The sequence below is a fragment of the Bacillus rossius genome, chromosome 18 (genome assembly GCF_032445375.1).
Source record: "Bacillus rossius redtenbacheri isolate Brsri chromosome 18, Brsri_v3, whole genome shotgun sequence".
Classification (NCBI taxonomy): domain Eukaryota; kingdom Metazoa; phylum Arthropoda; class Insecta; order Phasmatodea; family Bacillidae; genus Bacillus; species Bacillus rossius.
Window position 1 is genome coordinate 29,937,571 of NC_086345.1, and position 18,654 is coordinate 29,956,224.

Genomic DNA, 18,654 nt, shown 5'->3' on the forward strand with positions numbered 1-18,654 from the left:
CATAACACACCTGAAATAATATATGCTCCAAGAAAACTTGCACATATTGTATACAGCACCAATTAATTTTTTATTTTTTTATATAGGGTGACTACATCTGTGGCTTAAAAGGATTTAAGAATTTGAGATTTAAGATTTAAATAAAGCAAAGGTAGAAATACATCATTTTGGAAGAATATGTAATTCCTAAGTTATTTTTCCCCCGAGCCTACACTGAACAAAGCAATGGCACATTTCACAACGGTCGAGACTTGATATTGGCATCTCGAGAGATGTTTCTGAATGTCAATGCACAGGCAGGGCCGTACGGCGAAACCAAGGGCTCTCGCCCCATTACTTAATGTACAAATTTCAATTTCCTCCCCTCCGCCTTTTTCTCCATTCAAAAAAATATAAAAACTATTCGTCACCAGGGCCATAACTGTTAACAAGATCTGTGCGTATCACATAACTTAAAAGGTTTCCAATTGATCTATTAGCTACAGACTTGTAACTTCCGTACCTCTATCATGGCCAACTTATACATGAAATATTTCAAAACCCAACGGGGCCCCGGGGATTGCCCCGCTCTATTGGCGACACTAGCCAGCGGCAAGATCTAGAGCAGAAGAGCTGTGCTGGCGATGTTTTGAAGAATTACACAATAAAATTTTGTGTCCAAATTTTGTATTATAAGTTTATTTAACACATGAATTTGCTCGTTACACAGGTGAGATGTTTAGACATCACTGGCGAGGATTGAGAGACTCACTTTTTTTTTTTTTTAATTTTTGTTTTATGCAGTTTTTTCACAAGCTTAGCAAATCTTATGATATACTTCATAAAAAAAAACACTGTATTTAATTAATTCCCGGTAGAATGTCAAATTACCCTTATTTGGAAAATAATTAAACCATACATAAACTCACATCTGTATTTTCATTCAAGTTACCCAAAATTTCAGAATTTGTTTGGATTTTTTTTTCTTTCAGTCTTTATTGCAACTAAGGGTGCGGTTACACGGGACCCTGAACTACTTCAGGTGAACATGTTTAAGTAAACACGTTTACAAACGCGAAAGTGTACGGTTACACGGTAGTTGCTGAAAAGTGTGTTTAGCTCTAAAGCCGATTGTCTACTGTTAACGAATTACTGTGTTGTTGATCTCTATTTTGTAATTGTATCCAGAAAACGCGGGATTTTCTCACTTGTTTATACAGCATTATCAGCAGAAATGGAATGTGTTTACATATTGCTCAATATTTTTTTACAAATCGGGAATTCAAACAACATGCACAGTAAAATTTTTAAACTTATTTTTTTATTATTTTTTGAGTGAGAGTACCTATCTCAGTTTTAAGAAAATTAAGGTCAGGATCAACTAAAAAATATATATATAATTATCTGTTGATTTTTTTTGTTGCATTCGGTAAAATATTACTCGAACTTGTGCCAGAAACGCTTTCCATCTTGAATTTCTGCAAAAGACTTTTTATATTCTAAACAGCCAATCAGAGGCTAATGTAGAAGATATGTCGATCTGAACTACTTTGCCAACCTGTTTAAGTTAAATGGGAAATGGCCTCGAACGAAACATGTTCAGACTGTGTGTAACCACACTCAACAGCTGAACATGTTCACCTGAAGTAGTTCAGACTCCCGTGTAACCGCGCCCTAACTTTCCTTAGGCTGTGTTTTGAGTTCACCAATTCACATGGCCATTTCTTGATGTCATCCCTAGATTACTGTATGTTCTAAAGGTAGGTGATTTTTGTTAGTTTTTGTGACAGTTCAAAAACATTCACCACGTGAACATAAGCATGCAGTATAATGCAACTAGGAGTATTTTAATACAAATAATACATCAAGAGAAAATGTTAATTTTTATTTTCTAAGGCATTATATATTTCCAGGTGACTTAAGAAAATTTAATACTTTTGTAAATAATGATTTTTATAGCCAAAATAATAATAAAAAGTTGACCTGAATTTTTGAGATGTAATTAAAAATTAATAAACATGGTAATGCTCTGACATCATGGCTTTTTTAGAATGGAAAGAAAACAATAGATAAACATGGATTCCACACACTTCGCAGGTCCCTAAATTTACTCTGAAGAGCTAGTTTCCTAATTCCTACTAGTTTGTGAAAAAATTAAATATTTGTATCTTACATTACAATACCTGTGCATTTGACGCTACCAACATTCATTGTTTATGTAAGCTCTAAACTTATTTTTCACAAACCAATAGGAATTAAGAAATTATACTTTCAGGGTAAATTGAGGGACATGTGTAGTGTGTGAAAGTTTTCTGGTATTTTTATCTTTTTGTTATAAAAAGCAGCAATGTCCAATAATTAACTTAAACAGTACGAGGGTGGGAAAATTGAAAGAGAGACGTTTAAAATGAAGTGAAGAATAACTCGGAACAAAACCTGGTGTCCTTAACTTACTTCCATTAGTACATAACAATATTAAGTATACAGCACAGTCTCTTTATCACTGGCAGTTTGATAAATGTTCCAAGACTGGGCTACAGATGCACGGAAGCTGAATGCACAGACAGCTGCCACATGGGAAAACAGCACTCGCACAGCATATTGACTAACTTCTACTTATCTTTTTGTGGCAAATAAGCATACATTACATCAATGGCATAGGATAACTGTCAGTTATTTCGATGTACGCATTTCCAAGAGAAGAGTGGAACTAAGTCTTATATGCATTTACTCGCAACTGAATTCTTAGTAGATATTACTCTTTAACGGAACAATTACTGAAAATTTCCACAGAAGTTAAACGAGGAATAAATCTGTTGGAATGATTCGAAGCGCTGCGTTGTTTGTGGAAGTACCTTAACTTCTGAGCTAAGCGTGTGCTGTTGCATTCTACCACAAACGTAGCCTGGGTTCATCGCAGATAAAGAATAAAGATAATTAAAAGTTATTGCTCAGGTGTTAACGAGTGTTTTCACTTTCAACAATACCGTGGGTAAAGCACGAGTAGCTAGAACGAATGCTGTCAACGCGGAGTTATTTCCCCTCCTGAAACTTCGTGAGCACGTCACGGCGTGTAGTTCTCTACCTCGGTGGACTCCTCCTCGGACGCGCTGGCGGAGTCGTCGCTGTCCTCGTCTTCCTCGTGGTCCCGGACGTGTTCCTGGCGCACGGCTATGTCCACGTTGATCTCCAGCTGCATGCGGATGTCGAGGATCATGAAGCCGACGGTGATGAGCACGGGCAGGCGGAACCGCGAGCTCCAGGCCAGCTTCAGCAGGAACAGCAGGCACTGCTGCAGCGGCCCGTTCACGCCCAGCGCCCGGGACACCGGGCCGTCCATCCCGCCGCGAGCTATCCGCGTGTCGATGACATCACGTGGAAATATCGTCAATCATCTCTCCAAAACTGCTTTCGAACGAGCGTAAAGTGTAAACGAACAGTTTATTTACACTTCGCTCAGCGAAACAGCAAGAGCCTGACCATAGAGAGGATATATTGGTAGACTGCAACTAGTGATGGAAACTATCGACTCAGTCGATAGTCGTGACTAATTTGAAAATCGTTCGATTAAATTTGTTGTAGTCGATCGTTCCCAATCAATTTGTGTGTTGGCGTTTGTTTGTGTTCAGTAGTAACTCAATTTAATCGTTTACACTCGGCTACATTTTCATGGTTATACTTTTTGATCATGCTATCTCACAAATCTACTATGTATAATTTCTATACTGTAAATTTTACTTATGTAAAGACAGCCAGTAATTATGGTTTCGAAATAGGTATTACAAAAATATTCGTATCTTTGCACTTCAACTTAACAAACAAATACGAAATATTTTTAAGAAATTGGAATAGATCAAGCATTTACCAAGAACCCAAACGAATGAAAAAAAAAGTAATCTCGAGAAGAAAAAAATTTGGAATTGAGACGGAATTAGGACTAACATCAATTTTTATACGAAACACTCATTGAACTGCCATGTAAATCTATCTCTAAAAATAAAGGACTGCCTAGTTGAAAATCCAATTATAATTGTCAATGAGTTTAATAAATTTTTTACAACAGTACCTCATGAACTAGTAAGGCAAGCTGACCCACAAATAGCTGATATTACCATCCCTCAAAAAGACAAAGGTTCAATAAACATAAACCAAGAATCTATAATTTTCAATCCAATTACTGAAAATGATATACTTAAAATAGTAAACATTCTAAAAGCAAAGAATTCAGCTGGCTTAGATGAAATACCTATGACCATAATAAAAAAATGCTGTCATGCCATTAAGTATCCACTAACATATATTTTTAATCATTGTTTACTAAACGGAGTGTTTCCTGATAGGCTAAAGTGGGCTAAAATAATCCCGATCCACAAAAAGGGAGAAGCTACTAGTATGACCAATTATAGGCCTATTGCAGTACTTTCTTCTTTCTCAAAAATTCTTGAAAAAATCATTGCCCACCAGTTAATAGCATTTTTAGAAAAATATAAAATAATATCACCAAATCAGTTTGGCTTTTTAAAAGGGAAATCAACAGAACAAGCAATATATCACTTTATAAACAAAGTAGTTGACTCTTTCGATAAACAAAACCATGTCTTAGGTATTTTTGCTGATCTCTCTAAGGCTTTTGATTGTGTAGATCATAAGTTGTTAATTACAAAATTAGAATCATATGGGGTAAGAGGAGTACCACTTAAAATATTTCAATCATATTTACATAACCGTTATCAAGTTACAGCACTTACTCATAGAAATAACAATGGAAGATTAATAGAATACATTTCGCAAAAAAATCCAGTAACCATTGGTGTACCTCAAGGCTCGATATTGGGGCCAATATTATTTATATTATTTATCAATGACCTTCCACAAACAGTAAGATTAATTAAAGGTGAAACAACTATGTTTGCTGATGATACAAGTGTAATAATATCAGGAACTGAAAAAACAGATTTTATAAACATAACAAATACAGTGATAAGTGAACTCAATAAATGGTTCCAAAAAAATTAACTTGTCCTCAACATTTCTAAATCCACTATAATGAAATTTTCACGGTCAAAACATTTAATTCTGGAAGACGAAATTAAGCCTATTGGAAACAGAAAATTGGAAATTAAAAATGAAATAAAATTTCTTGGTTTAGTAATTGATAAAAATCTATCCTGGAATGTGCACATAAACACTATTTCTAAAAAATTAAGCACTATGTGTTATGCTATGCAAACCATTAAAAATATTTGTTCGACTCAAGCTGTCCGAGCTCTATATTTATCAAACGTTCAATCTATCCTTGAGTATGGTATTATTTTTTGGGGAAACTCAAGTAAAGCAATTAAATTATTTCGCCTTCAAAAAAAAATACTAAGAATAATAAAAGGTAAAAATAAAAAGTACCATTGCAAACCTCTCTTCAAGGAGCTAAACTTTCTTACACTCCCCTCCTTGTACATATATCATACCATATTGTTTGTAACTCAACATATAAATTTTAAACAAAATAGTGATATACATGAATATAATACCAGGGGTCAAAATAAGTTACAGATAGTAGGGCATAGAACCTATATATTTGCACAAGGCCCGTACTATTGTGGCATAAAATTAATTAACAAACTTCCAAGACAGATGATAAATACTAGAAATGATAAGAAATTTAAAAAGGAATTAAAAGAGTATTTAACTAAAGAAGCGTTCTACTCTGTTAAAGAGTTTTTAGATGGGTGATTCATATTTTTTGAAAAGTGATTATATTAAATGCTCTGCAAATATAGTTATTGTATCTGTTTTGTATATTAAATGCTCTGTAAACATTGACTATTTATGACTTGTATCTGTCTTGTCTTGTATCTATCTACATATGTATATAAGTCCCACTTTTGTTTTTATTTTTTAATATATGCTATATAATTTAATGTATCAAAACTGTATATTAATTGCTACTGTATATGATTTGCTGGTAGCACCATGACAAAATATCCGCTGTACTGAATTTGAGTTCTGTATGTGAGTGTCCTATGTGTTTTGTATTGACAACTCCCCTTCAGGCTGCCTGGAGAAATGGAGGCTTATAAATAAATAAAAAATAAATAAATAAACACGATGCTTTGGATTTGATCCACGACTACCATGGCCGTTAGTTCCCAGATCGCAGCGAGCTTCACTAAGCCAAAAAGATAAGCCAAGGCAAAAGATAGGAAGTTTCCAGACTTATCTAAATGACTGTTTTTCAAAGTAACCCGAAGAGTACATATTTGTTTTAAGTAGTTCTGGTTAGCAATTGCCAATCGGCAAATAAAACAAATATTTAAAAGCTAATTCTACAAGATTGTTAAACAAAGATATTAACAACACACCACCAACGAATTATTGTTACACTTTATTTTAAGTAACAAAATGTTTTCACATCTTGATAAGAAAGGGGTGCTGAAATTCTTTATCTTTTGATTTCAAATAAACACAAACTCCCTACATCAGCTGTCTTTGGAGAATTCTAGTATCAAATATTAATAGTTATATGCACAGAAGTCCTTTATGGCATATGTGAACTTTTCACATTAAAAAAATATATATTTTGGGACACATCTAGTTTCCTCTCTAACCCAGATCTTAAAAATAAAAATAAATTCTAATATTTTGTTGGATTAGGAAACGCTATCACAACTATTTAACGTTAACCTGGTAGTAACGCAGGCAACGCTATGTGCGAGTTTCTACATACTTGCTTACAAACAGCTTACCTCAATAATGTAATGGCAATCATAAGATGTAACATCGATACTGCAATTTTCAAATCTAAATTTTTATTGTTTCTAATGCCTTAGGTATCTTTATTATGTCACTTTATAGCCCCTTCTCTTACTTTTAAGCCCAGTTTTTTTTTTCAGCTTTAAATAATCCCAAATTTAAATGAACATATTCAAGTGCATTGTGAATGTTAGGATAACATTGTTTTTTTCGAATTTTCGGAAAATGCCCCATGGACAAAATGATATATTTTTAATTTGTAAACCCACACCACAAAAACATATGGAGCGCACGCTTCGCTGCGTTGAGTTTTGAAGCCTTCCCCTTTGACATCATGACTTTATGACAGTTTTGTTTTGCGTAAGACCCACTATCCCAGGATAATGACATGGCATTGCTGCAAGGCGAGCGAACATGTTTCCTGGCTCGGCGCCGGTCGAGCAGGTTGTGTGGACAGAGTGAAGGTCAGGCCTGCGCGACAGGCCACAAGGCGACAGTCGACCTTGGACGCAGCGGGAGTTAGCGCTCGGCTAATAAAGAGATTAACGCGTCACTCGTCGCAGAGCCGCGCGGAGCTTCACTCGAGCCTCGACAGCCATGGAGATCAGCTTCGCCTCGAAGCGTGTGCTGGTGACGGGCGCAGGCCAAGGTAGCTCCTTGCATGCGGTTCATGTTGTATTCTGTGGTTATTGTGCTTCCGTCTGGGCGGCAAGGAGTCCTCCCCCTACTTCACTTTCCCATTTCCTTTAGCTTTCTCCGTATGTTCTTCCCCCTTCTCTTCTCTTTTGCACCCCTGTGCCAGGGTGGTCAGGGGAGGGCCATATTACATTTATAATACAATTTTAGTACATTTGTGGTTTAAAAACTTCCCATTATGTATAGCACTGCAAACATATAATACTTTAGTAAGTTTGGTTAACTATGATAAGGAACTCGGGTTCAATGGAGGCTGCTATGGCCCCCTTCTGGACCCGCCAGTGCCCCTGTAACATCTCCCAGTTCGTGTGATAGCCACCCCCTCCCCCTGCTGGGGCGGAAAGCGGGGTAACTGGCCGGGACACTGCGCCTAGCAGGCCCCGTGCTCGCCTCTTTTATCTTCGTCTTCCTTGTTCGTCTAGTTTTCTGTGAGGAATAACACAAACTACTGAGAAAATGAAGAATTACATTGTAACTAGCATGTAATTTCAAATAAGGCTTTTCATGATATCGTATTCAACAAATGTTCGAATGTTCGCGTCTTGCGATTTCAACAGAGTTTTAACATTAGCATTTTTAAAAGACTAACCATATTATAATTTTTCATTATGAATACCTCAATTCCTTAAGCGAAATTAGCAAAACCATGATCAAAATTGAAGTTCCTTGTTGACTTAAAATGTTAGTTTCAGAGAGTTTAATTTTCAAATTTCTGAGAGTAAAGTTCCCGAGTGACCTTTTCTCTTCTTCTCCAACCAGGACTCCCTCTGTCCCCCTCTCCCCCATCTCGCTGCATCATGCGCTCCTCTGGCACCGGGGTCTCCTCCCTCGAGCACGCCCTCCCCTCACTCCCGGCCAAGCTGTCCGCCTCGCCGGACATCGCCCCATTGTCAGCAGTGCAGCCAACTCCGCGGTGCAACTGTTGCTGGCTTCGACCGGCTGTCCCACTTGCTTCACGTTATTGCCGTGAGGACAGTGTTTCTGTGGTTTCTTATGAAAAAAAAAGTGGTTATTCTTATTTTAATTTTTTTCTCTTTTTGTTATCACTAAACTGTTTATATTAAAATTTGTAGATGGCAAGCAACAACTTGGAATACCTTAAGGAAATTGTTGGAGGGCTTTTTACATTAAAATAATTCATGAAGCACGCCAGCAACAGAAAAGCAGCGAAACGAAGAACCTGTAGCAGGTTTCTTCCCACACCTTGTGCACTCGATAGATCTTGTTCGTGTACAGGTACCTTTTTTATTTGCATTGATCATCTAAATTAAGTAAAAACTTTTACTTAACACTGGTAAAACTGAAAGTAGAATTATTTTGACAGTGAAAATTGAAGGTACAGTTTTTTTTTTTGCATACAAGTATCATTGAAAGTGGTTGCTCTCAAAGTAGATCATTACATATTTAATGTAAAACATTATTCATCTTTTAAAGGAGCAAAGATGATAGAGCAAAACTGTGAATAAACAATAATAATTGACAGGAAATTATGTTGCAGTTGTGGTGGTAACAACTAAACTTCCAACTGTAGCCATTCCTCGAAAGCATTCACTGATAATGTTGCTTTATCTCCAGTCCACTGTGAATGGTGATAGTAAGGTGTGACATTTACGATCACAATAGCCATTGTTACGGAACTCACGGTGTAAACTTTTAAATAGTTTTTGTCGAGATACCAGAACAGTCGACAATAGCAGCGTTTACTAATGTACTGCTTACTGTTGTGGTTGAATTGCCAGTGGCCGATACAGGAGAATGACACGTGCATTAAAAATACCTCACATTACCATTGACACTGACACACGTACATAAGGGTCTACAGAAATAGTTGTGGGAGGTGGATTCTCACACAGTTGTAGTAACAGGTGTTGCATCATCCAGTATAACATTCTGCCTTCACTGATAGTTTGAAAATTTTTTTCCCCAAATCCACGGAGGGGGGGTGGGGGTTTAATATATCCCCCCATCCACCCCCCTTGCATGCTATCCAGGACCCATTTGAATCGCTATTGCACCTTTCCTGGGTACCATTGTGGAAAGTCTTGTTCACATATGAACTGACCAAGAGAAACTCCTCAGATATACGTGTTCGTTCGGTCCTTGCCCATGTCATACGAGAATTGGTTCTTTGTGGTTAAGGTTGTTCGCAGGCGGCACATCCTGAACATCAAGAAACAACGTGTTTGTGTTCAGAACTCATGTTTTCTTCAGTTTCCCCTTGAAAATGTAATTTTATACAATAACGTAAGAGGCTACTTCAATCCCTCCAAGCCCTCCTCGGAATGGCAACTGTTTGAGCCGTTATCAGAATTGCACCAACAGGACGGTGTGCCAACTCCTCCCGGACACAGTAACTATGTACATCTTTCTGAATGTCACACACATAAACATGAGTACTTTTAGAGTATAGTCTCGAATAATCGAGTCAATGTAGACCACAGCAACCTCTGACGAGCAAAATTTCAGATACCTAACACATATAACATTTAAATCGTCCTGGTTTCCAAATGCTCCAGTGGTTTATTTTTCGGGGTGTTGATGTTTTTTTCCAGCTTTTCTTCACTGCATATTCATTCACTTCACTGCATGATTCAACGAAACCAGCGAATGTTATTTTATGAGGTTAAATTTATTTTTGGTTTACACAAGAAATAGATCATTTTCTAGGTCCTCAAACAAATGTTTCGACATTTTTTTTCCTGTGATGACGCTTCGGGTTGGCTCGGATAGAAAAGGAAACTCAGTTAATTGTTCATCTTTTAAAGGAGCAAAGATGATAGAGAAAAAAAGTGTGGATAAACAACGATAATTGGCAGGAAATGTTGTTGCAGTTGTGGTGGTGACGACTAAACTTCCAACTGTAGCCATTCCTCGAAAGAATTCAATGATAATTCTACTGTGTGAATAGTTAGATTATTATTTTTGAAACGTACGAATGTACAGTCCCGACTGCCCCAGCTCCAAGAGCAGGCCTGACTCGAGTAGCGAGCAGCGAGTAACGAGTAGCAGGGGCGTAGCCAGGATTTCTTTTCGGGGGGATGTGTTTACTTACACCTTACCCCCGTACTAGGGAGGGGGGGTTCAGCCCGGGAAATTTTTGATTTTAATGTGCAATTTGGTGCTATTTAAGCACTTTCGTAATTAAAATATCGGATTTAAATAACATAAATTTGTGTCCGGACTTAATGATAAATTTTTAACGAGACACTGTTGAAAACTCATTGCCGAATGTTAAGGGTTAATCGGCTCAAAGGGTTCTTTCTTAGTTTCATCTAAGTGCATTTGCAACATCTAGACAAGTGTAAAATTTTGTCATAAGTACACACATATATATATATATATATATTTTTTTTTTAAATATTCGGGGGGTGTTTGACACCCGAAACACCCCCCCTGGCTTCGCCCCTGCGAGCAGCGTGACGTGCGCAGGTATCGGCCGGGACCTGGTGAAGAAGCTGCTGGCGTGCGGGGCGGAGGTGGTGGCCGTGTCTCGCACCGCGAAGCACCTGGACTCCCTGAGCGACGAGGAGCGCGGCCGGCCGCTGCGGACGATATGCGCGGACCTGTCCGACTGGGAGGCCGCGCAGGCGGCCGCGCGCGACGCGGGGCCCGTGGACTGCCTCGTCAACAACGCGGCCGTCGCCCTGCTGGACCCGCTGCTGGACGTCAAGCCCCAGGACGTTGACGCGTAACTGTCCCTTGTCGCCCCCTCCCTGGACTGCGCCATCACTGCCGGCCGGCCTCGTCGCTTGTTTAACCTCGTGCGGGGTGCACGGTGTTTCAATTGGCACAATGTGCAGTGGGATCAGTTCACACTTGATAGATGCAAGAACGCAAATTTCGATCTTACCACTTTAGTAGTGCACAGATATTACAACTTTATAATCTTTTGATACAATTTAAAAAAACATTTAGAGTAAAACTGGTTCTTTATAACTTATTTCCAACAGAACTACAAGTTCAAAAATACTAAAGATATTTCCTGACCTACAGTCGACGGTAACTAATGAGGCTCGGTGTGAGGTACGTGTGTTGTGATTATTGGATAGCCTGCACGTGCCTGTAAGATGGCCGTGGCGTCCCACGTACTAGCTTGGCTCCATCGGGTTGGTACCACTGCACGCTGCGCTGAGCTCGCTCGGTGGCTAGTTACTAGCACCGCGTCAGCTCAGTGTGAGAGTTAGTCACGGGAGGAGGTCCGTCACCAGAGGTTTCACGTCAGGTCATATTTTTTGTATATGAATCACATTGTTTTTATTAGTTTAGGATGAATTTAAATTAAACAAAATTATTGTTTATGTTTTAAATAGCATAGTGTCTCGCAGGAGCAAAGTGAGAGTTAGGTTAACAAGTCTGCATGGTCTCATCGAGCGATGTCGTGTGGAATGGGTATGTTTGCAGGCAAGTGGTTTGTAAGCTCGTTCACTGTACCACGCCGCGGTAGCGGGGAGCTGCACACGGCCGTTGTCTCTGCCGCAGGACGTTCAACTGCAACGTGAAGTCGGTGATCGCGGTGAGCCAGGTGGTGGCGCGCGGCATGATCGAGCGCAAGCGCGGGGGCTCCATCGTCAACGTCTCGTCCCAGGCGTCCCAGGTGAGGGGGGAGAGGTCACGAACAGTGCCCTCGGCGTGTTGGGGATCATTTCGATAGTGGATACCCACTTTCATTAGCATTTGATTCCGTTCATCATCGCAGTTAATGTCAAACAGTTGCCAGCAGATTTGGAATTGCGTCCGTGTTGGCTACTTGTGGCATACTGCCAAAAAGTTAGCAATTCGTAGAATTAAATTACTATCTTCCTAATAACAGGTTGAAATGAAACAATAAAAAAAATTGAAAGGCCCAAGTCAGTAACTCGATCAGTAGACAAGAAATTCAAACATCACTCACTAAGATATTATATGCAAAACACTGATGGAGTCAACTTATTCAGTTCTGCCACTTTTTGACCTGGTCACGTTTATCAGTACGCCGACGTACTGTGTGTGGTGATGTTGACATCGTCACGGCACGAGGTGCGAGAGCGTGTGTGCTGTGCAGGCGGCGCAGTGCCACGGCCTCGTGTGTCGCACGACCGGCCGTGTCGTCACAACACGAGGCGTGAAAGCGTGCTCGCTGTGCAGGCGGCGCTGGCGGACCACACGGTGTACTGCGCCTCCAAGGGCGCGGTCGACATGGTGAGCAAGGTGATGGCGCTGGAGCTGGGCCCCCACGACATCCGCGTCAACGCCGTCAACCCCACGGTGGTGATGACCGCCATGGGCCGCGTCGGCTGGTCCAAGCCCGAGAAGGCAGAGCCCATGCTGGCCAAGATACCCCTGCACCGCTTCGCAGGTGAGCCCCGTCTGACTAGCCGTGGAGTAGTGGTAGAGCGATGCACGCAGAAACAAAGGTATGCTTATCGGGGGATGGTGTGTCTTATCTGGTTCATGAGTGTCCCCAAATGTTTCTTCACTACCATTGTGGTAATTTTCATCATAATATACTGGATATTTTTTGTGTAATACTAACTGTAACAGCAGGGTGGCTAGCAAATCTGTGATAAAAAAATTTCTTGATTTTGTGGAAAACATTTCCTCTGACCACTAAATTAGTTGCGAAATAAATCACATTCAAAATTGCAAAATTCCTAGGCAAACCGCACTCCTGTATTGCAACAGGCAACTATCAATTATGTTATACCACAGGGTGTAACAGAACGTCAGTCCCACTGTCCCAAAGAGGGCGTGCTGTTTGTTGTGTGTTGTGATAGCCCAATGTTTAATGGCATCTGAGATCAAGAGTTAGTTGTTTATCTGTGACCTCCGACCTGTTTTTGGGGTTACTTTTAGAACTGAGCCGTAAAAGTTCTGTTACGCAACGTGAGGGCTGTCCAAAGTGTGTGGCCGTTATCTGAGTTGGCAGATGTCAATGTCGGCTTATCAGGCCTCGTGAACTGGGAAGGAAGTCGCGGGTTCCGCATGATGCTCGAGGCAGCTGTCGTGTTGGTAAACCTTCGCAACTGATGGACGTGCAGTATCTCATGTCTTTAAGCCAATAGTATTCCTGTTTGAGCTCTCCTTGAGGTATGTCAGTCCTGGCCAGTCATACGCCTGCTCCCAAAGAGTGGTGCGTATGAGGAGGATCGATTGCATCTGCGGAACTGAGGAAAACAATTGCTGGCTCCCAATGATCATCGCCAGAGTCCAGAGCTTTGAATTGAAAACCCCACAGGTTCTGCATTCCTCCACCTGCCGTTTTATCATTTTTACATTACTCAAATTACTCTTTTTTTTATTTGGGCATTGTCTTTTTCAGCAGCAATATCGTCACAGACACAAACAGTGAACGCAGTGCTGCAAACTCGGGTAGTGAACCATCCCAGCATTTCATTGGCCCGGAGTGATAACAGGATTCTGTGGCTTACTGGAGCCTGGATTCAAATCTCTACACGGATATGGAAAAAAAAAGGGGGGGGGGGAGGAAAGCTAGCCATGAGCCGTGGGCATAGGATGAGTCAACAATTTTCTGAAGAGTGCAACAAACGTGTGACATAAAAAGCAAAAAAAAATAATAATAATAATAACTATACACTATTACTAATGTTTTTATTTTACGCATTATCAGTATTGTTACAAGGTTAAATAAAATTTGACTTAAATTTGTACATATATTTAATTGTAAGTGTATGCACAGTGTGTTTATTGTTGTGCTGGGAAGGCAGGAAAGCCTTATTCTGTCCGTGTGCAGGCCAGAGTCCTCTGGATTGAGTGTCTGTGACGCAACCAGCTACCTGTTTCCCCCGCCCACACATTCATTCCATAACTGCTCCAGTCTCATTTTGACACTCCTCGTCTCGTCGTCCCCAACGACCTTCATGTTGATGAGGTGTCGAGTCCTTCATTCGCTGGTACAACCACAACTCACTTCACCTGGACGTCTACAAATAATCTAATCTATTGAAGGTACTGTGACAAAACAAATCATAAATGCCCACGTAAGTATCCGAATCCAGTATAACTTCTAATATATATATATATATATATTAAATTTTTTTATCACAGATTTGCAACCTAATGAACCCAATTCAGGACCTTTTCAGGACCTCTTAAGGCCCCAGCCAACCCCAACGCACACACTGCAGAGCTCAGAAGAAACCACGCCAGTTGTAAAACTGCTCAAGCATCCAAGTGGTGGCTTTAAGAATGCACCGAGGGCAGATGGGTGGTTCTGTTTTTGTATTTTGTTTTTAAACTGTATTTTCAGAAGAGTGAAAACAATTTTTTTTTGAGAAATGTTTATAGGCACGAAACACCTGGTACAAATTCTTGAAAGCACTTGAGGGACTTGCATTACACCTGTATCTTCATTTCTCGGCCATGTAATGTTACGGTCGCCGCTCATACGCACGACGAGAAGAATGCGCGCCAGGCCAGAGGAGACACCGCGCTAGGAGCAGTGAGAGTCGCGCTATCGTCCTGTCTCGCCGACAGTGAGGCGAAGCCCCTCGATAGTTGTATTACAACTTATTTATGTCACAGGGCTCTATTTATGCAGAACAAGCAATATTAAACAGAATATGAAAAAGGACTATTATTTAACAAGGAAGTGCCATTAATTTGCGATACAAATTTTTCAGAGATGATTTCCATCTTATTCAAGTGGACAGTCTATTTATACTTAATACGTATGTGATTGTAAACTAACAGAAGTTGTTTGAAAACCAAATGCAAGTTACAATTGAGTGACTTCCAACACCATTTCTGTTTATTTAGTGTTTTTTGACGTGATAACGCCTTATAAATCGATGAACATCGGGTGCATGCACAAAAAATTGTCACGTTCCACCTGAGCCGAGCGTGCAAGAATTGGCCAACCCCCGTGCGAGAATATATTCTATAATATCAAACAGGTTAAGGCGGGCTTTTTAACTAGTAATTGTTCGTGATTATATTTAAACAAATTATTTAAATTAAGTTTGCAAAAAAAACTGTAAGTAATATTTGAAAATTAAAAAGTACACAATTTTTCATCAATGTTTTTCTCATGACGTTATCACGTAAAATTATCGTCCGTCAGCCGACTTTACAAACAAACCCCCTTATTTTTAGCAAAATATTTTGTCTGAAACAATTTGTGTTAATACAAACGATTACTTCAGGTGGTTGAAAAACCATGGGTTGTAAATAAGAAAAGAAAAAAACTTCCCTACCATGTCTCTATTTATTTTAGTTTGACTTTTATTATATGGCTGAAAACTTTTTTTGGTGTGTTTTGTTACTTCCGTGACTGGTAGACACCTGCTGTACTACTGGCTCGCTGTAGGAAAGGTTTTGATGGAGATTAAAAACTGACGAAAACTAGCTTCTACTGCACAGCTTAGGTTCCCCCCTCCCTTCTTAGCGACAGAGAATTTCCGTCACTCCCCTCTCTATCGCATAGAAGGAAGGGGGAACCTAAGCTGCACAGTAGAAGCTAGTTTTCTTCAGTTTTTAATCTCCATCAAAACCTTTCCTACAGCGAGCCAGTAGTAAGGGTCTGAACCCAGCCATCAGCTCCCAGGGTGGCTCGACGCTAGGCCCTCCCGTGTGTTGCAGAGGTGGACGAGGTGGTGAACGCCATCTTGTTCCTGCTGAGCGACAAGGCGTCCATGATCTCCGGAGTCACCCTGCCGGTGGACGGGGGCTTCCTCGCCTGCTAGCCGCCGTCTCTCGCCCCCGCCAGTGTTCTCAAATAACTTGCTATTCAATACTTGTGCTCTTTTTTTCAAATTCCACGTAGGACTCATTCACTAAGAATTTTTAAGTTGGGGGGGGAGGGGGGGGGGGGGGGGGGGGGGGGCTGGAAAAATTAACATGTATGAAAATTTGCTTTCTTGTGCAACATTGTACATATGCATATTATTCTTGTATATAAGAATTAATCTGTTGATTATAATGTAAAATTTCTAATACTTTCCTTGTATAAAATTAATTGCATCAACAACACAATTATTTTTAAATTTAAAATTTATAGATTTAAAAATTGCGTTGACAAGTTTTTTTTTTCCTCTTTCATTTTACATATTTTACTATGGTTCCATGTATGTTCATACACGTCACTGTATGTTAAATTTCAATTTTAAAAAAATATTAAACATTGCAAATAATTTGATATTCTGTCAAAATAAAAAAAAGTATTCGCCGAAGCCTAGGCACCAATAGAGCGCCTGCTTGCAATCAAAGTTACGTTTAATGCAACTCAACGTTACGTTGCATTAGAAACAGCCATCTCTAGACTACGCGATTATTTTCAACTGTCATGCCTATACACACGTGTTCTACAATATTTGATAATGATTCAAGCTGATTGCCATGGGTTGTGCATGTGTGTAGGGCAATAAACATATCCTCCAGTCTAATGTGTGGATGCAGGGAATCTCGCATGTGAGCTGGTGTTACTTTCAGGGGCTGAGGGATTCTGTTCTTCTCAGTTTAGAGTTAGACCTCCTCTGAAGACACGGCTAATTATAAGCTTGCAGTCTTGATAAGGCAGCGAGACACAAAATTGTTATATGTATTTTTTGCCACCAGCTCGTTGCCTAGCCAGAAAGTAATCTCTAAGAATTGACAAGTCAAATTGTGACTGCAAAAGCACTATGCACTTTATCTTATTAACATTGCCGGCTCCTTGTATCAAAAAATAATTGTTATGGAATGGGAAATATATTTTTCACAAACAAAATGTGTGTAAATTATTGTTAATAACTTAAAAATATTATATGCAAAACATCAATTCACAAAATCTGATGAAATAACCCCAAATTATTATCTGTCTCCCATTTCCCATATATTTGTTCGTTTATCTAAATTTATTTTCACTTTTTTTTTGACGTGATAACGTCTCATAAATTGATGAACGCCGGCTGCATGCACGAAAAAACATGACTCATTGTCATGTTCCGCCTGAGTCGAGCGTGCAAGAACCGGCTGACCAACGTGCGAGAAAATCTTCTATATCAAACGGGTTAGGACGGGCTTTTTTAAAAGCAGCAATTTAAAAATTTTTATTTGTCCAATTTCGTCATTTCAAATTAGCAATTTATTGACATTGATTTGATTTCAGTATATTTCTATAGCTAATTGTTCATGATTATATTTAAACAAATTATTTAAATTAAATTTGCAAAAAACTGTAAATGATATTTGAAAATTAAAAAGTATGCAATTTTTCATCAGTTTTCTTATGACGTTATCACGTAAAATTATCTTCCGTAAACCGACTTTACAGACAACCCCCTTTTTTTTTTCTTTAAATGTAGTAGTAGTGTATAGTGTAGTTTTCAAGAATATAAGACATTATCTTCTTTTCCACTGCATGATAGTGGCACGGAGAATGGAGGCAGCTTGTTCCCAGTCTGGTATCGACACTCCACTCAGTGCTCTATGCCAGGTGCGCCACTCAACACGACGTGGTCCCTCACACTCGGTTTCTGTCATCAGCACTGTCCTTGTTGGACACATTCTGTTGCAAAACGGTCTTTGTATTTTAAATCACCCAGCATTTTGTTTGCATCCCCTTATATGAACAGAACAATTTTAAAAATTATTTTCGTTCCGAAACCACTTGCTGTTAACAGGCAAACTCGGAGGACGTGTGTTGCATCCAGTAGTACAAAATGTGATATTGTAGACTAACTCGCCTTGATTCGTCCCACCTCTACAAACAACTGTTCCACTACAATTCAGTTTCTTCCTTTTGTTGTGTACCTAGAAGGTTCAGTGAGTTTTCAGACTGTGACAATCACTAAAAGTGTAGATTTTAATAACTGTTAAGAATTTAATTTACAATATTCCACTCTAGCAAACATTTGGCTTTCACACAAGTAGACAATTGCATTGGAATAAAAACTGCTATATATCAGTTCTGTCAATTTATTCTTATTTGTACATTAGTCATTTACAACTAATTATTGTGTAAAATATATTTCATTTCACAGAATTAAAAAAAAAAATTTAAAAATTAAGGTTAGGTTTGCTTTTACTATACCTTAATTTTGAAAATAAGTGTTTAACTTTGGAGGTTCAGCTGATTATCTGTCAAAAACTTAATTATTGAAGTTATACTTTTGGTGCATTATGGCAATTTGATGAGTGAAAATTTTCACAGGAAGATTGTGGACCCACATGTAGTCACTTTCATAAAAATTAGGGGACATTCCAAACACATTAGTGTGCCAAATGAAACTTTATGATAGTGAAACTACCCTG

At 39.3% G+C, this 18,654-nt stretch overlaps 2 protein-coding genes across 3 annotated transcripts; one reads left to right on the plus strand and one right to left on the minus strand.

Moving 5' to 3' along the window:
* Positions 1–662: 662 nt before the first annotated feature.
* LOC134541264 (uncharacterized) lies at positions 663–3,523 on the minus strand. Its single transcript, XM_063384551.1, has one exon. The coding sequence runs from the start codon at positions 3,317–3,319 to the stop codon at positions 3,044–3,046; it is 276 nt and encodes a 91-aa protein (XP_063240621.1). The 5' UTR covers positions 3,320–3,523; the 3' UTR covers positions 663–3,043.
* A 3,514-nt stretch (positions 3,524–7,037) lies between these two features.
* Positions 7,038–17,128, plus strand: LOC134541266 (L-xylulose reductase-like). Of its 2 annotated transcripts, XM_063384557.1 has the most exons (5): positions 7,038–7,378; positions 10,855–11,113; positions 11,905–12,019; positions 12,550–12,760; positions 16,003–17,128. In XM_063384557.1, the coding sequence occupies exons 1-5, from the start codon at positions 7,327–7,329 to the stop codon at positions 16,104–16,106; spliced, it is 741 nt and encodes a 246-aa protein (XP_063240627.1). In that variant the 5' UTR covers positions 7,038–7,326; the 3' UTR covers positions 16,107–17,128. The 2 variants fall into 2 exon arrangements, with proteins under 2 accessions (XP_063240627.1, XP_063240626.1); XM_063384556.1 differs by lacking the exon at positions 16,003–17,128 and having other exon boundaries at positions 7,092–7,378; positions 12,550–13,976.
* The last annotated feature ends 1,526 nt before the right edge of the window (positions 17,129–18,654 follow it).

Bases quoted from the DNA above. Each gene is read 5' to 3' on its own strand.
- LOC134541264 (XM_063384551.1), bottom strand. From the start codon at position 3,319: ATGGACGGCCCGGTGTCCCGGGCGCTGGGCGTGAACGGGCCGCTGCAG.
- LOC134541266 (XM_063384556.1), top strand. From the start codon at position 7,327: ATGGAGATCAGCTTCGCCTCGAAGCGTGTGCTGGTGACGGGCGCAGGC. The intron at 11,114-11,904 runs GTAACTGTCCCT...TCTCTGCCGCAG, and splicing joins AAGCCCCAGGACGTTGACGC to GACGTTCAACTGCAACGTGA. The intron at 12,020-12,549 runs GTGAGGGGGGAG...CTCGCTGTGCAG, and splicing joins TCTCGTCCCAGGCGTCCCAG to GCGGCGCTGGCGGACCACAC.